This window comes from Mandrillus leucophaeus, unplaced genomic scaffold, assembly GCF_000951045.1.
Source record: "Mandrillus leucophaeus isolate KB7577 unplaced genomic scaffold, Mleu.le_1.0 Scaffold163, whole genome shotgun sequence".
In the NCBI taxonomy this organism is placed as follows: Eukaryota; Metazoa; Chordata; class Mammalia; order Primates; family Cercopithecidae; genus Mandrillus; species Mandrillus leucophaeus.
Genome location: NW_012101621.1, coordinates 1,831,948 through 1,833,751, shown reverse-complemented (window position 1 = coordinate 1,833,751; position 1,804 = coordinate 1,831,948). Strand labels below are relative to the sequence as shown.

The following is a 1,804-nucleotide window of genomic DNA, read 5'->3' as shown; positions in this document are numbered from 1 at the left end:
AAGATCAGAAGTTGGAGACCAGCCTGGCCAACATGTTGAAACCCACTCTCTAAAACTTACAAAAATTGGCTGGATGTGATGGCACGTACCTGTAACCCCAGCTACTTGGGAGACTGAGGAAGGAGAACTACTTGAACCCGGGAGGTGGAGTTTGGAGTGAGCCGAGATCTCGCCACTGCACCTAAATGAAGCTTTTTTAATGAGATAAAAATTCAAAAAAAAAAAAAAAAAAAAGAATAAAAATAAAAGTAATTATAAATGACTCTACAAGGAAGGACTAGGAAGTCCAACAGGATGACCTAGTTATGATGAGGGTTCAGAGGAGATGATTAAAGCTTGATCAAAGCAAGAGTATTCGACAGTTGGTCGATATCAGTTGTGACCTCAGCTTCTCAGCCTAAAGCAGGGAGAGGGATAAGTCTGTGCTACTTCATGACAGAAAGAGTCTCTTATCCTCAAATCTCTATTTCCCACAAGTCTCAGGTTAGAGGAAAGAAAAATTTCTGGAGTAGATTGTCACTAAATGACAGCAGAGTGGCTGTCAAAGAAGACACACAGACACTTTCAGATGAATTTGCAAAGCAGTTTATCGCAGGGTTCACAAGGGACTTCAGCTCAGGAAACCTGAAGGGGTATGGATACTGATGAGGACAGATGCTGATACCTGGGGTACATGGAGGGATGGGATCTTGGCTATGATTGAGGAGCTTGGCAGATGAGTGATGATGAGGAGTGCTGATACAGGAGCTTAGATGACTCTATCCAAGTGAACTGGAACTACTGGATACTGTGGAGGGTCCCGTACTGGATCGCTGTTGTTACATGCAACTATGTAGTACTTGTTTGCTGTTGTCTGTGTATACCTGCAATTTGAAATCCTTCGACTTGGAGTTGTGAGGTTACAGTGGATTAAAGGCACCTGGACTCCACTATGATGACAATTGTTGAGACTTGTGTTGCTAGGGCAGGGCATGCTTGGGTTACCACAGACATGAACTACATCAGCAAAAGTTGTAAGAAGAAAAGTATTTTGATTTTTGCATCGCCGTTGATAATTGTTAATTACCAGCATTGCATTGGTGCATTGGCCAGAGGTCATATTTATATGCTGGATTTCAAACCACTGAGCCCAGGTAAATTGTCCGGGTTTGGCATGAAGTGAGCCTTCCACACCCATAAGCCCCAACAGAAGAAGCAGACAAATTGGGGAAGTGAACAGTTTTGGAACCATATTTTCCTGTGAGAAAAGAAGAGAAGTAACTACTCCCCCATCCGGTGTCTCACCCCACAGGCCCCTCTGCTGCCACTCTGGGGTCCCATTTCCTTTTTCTTCCTGTCCCCAAAGTGTGCCACATCTCCTAAGCACTAAGTTCAGCCCACCTCTTCCTCAGGTGCTGCCCGGTCGCTGCCCCTCCTGTCCCAGCTCTGGGGATTGCTGACTTACCCAGTCTCCGCGCTGCGGCTCCTGTGAGAACTGATCCAGCTAGTTCTTCTGGCGTTCAGGGGCAACTGTTCTTCCCTACTTGAAACTGTTTAAATAAAGCATCCCTTGGTGGGTTGGGCCAGCAGAGCCAGGAGGGAGGGTCTGACTCTTGGCCTTGTAGAAACCCACAGATTAGTACATAGTCCGCTTGTGCAATCAGACTTTTTTTTTTTTTGAGATGGAGTCTCGCTCTGTCGCCCAGGCTGGAGTGCAGTGGCCAGATCTCAACTCACTGCAAGCTCCGCCTCCCGGGTTTACGCCATTCTCCTGCCTCAGCCTCCTGAGTAGCTGGGACTACAGGCGCCCGCCACCTCGCCTGGC

At 47.1% G+C, this 1,804-nt stretch overlaps 1 protein-coding gene across 1 annotated transcript; it reads right to left on the bottom strand.

The window, feature by feature from the left end:
- Positions 1-572: 572 nt before the first annotated feature.
- RNASE2 (ribonuclease, RNase A family, 2 (liver, eosinophil-derived neurotoxin)) lies at positions 573-1,231 on the bottom strand. Its single transcript, XM_011976208.1, has one exon. The coding sequence runs from the start codon at positions 1,229-1,231 to the stop codon at positions 749-751; it is 483 nt and encodes a 160-aa protein (XP_011831598.1). The 3' UTR covers positions 573-748.
- Between the last annotated feature and the right edge of the window lie 573 nt (positions 1,232-1,804).

What these genes read in the sequence shown, in the direction of transcription:
- RNASE2 (XM_011976208.1), bottom strand. Translation starts at nt 1,231, where the DNA reads ATGGTTCCAAAACTGTTCACTTCCCCAATTTGTCTGCTTCTTCTGTTG.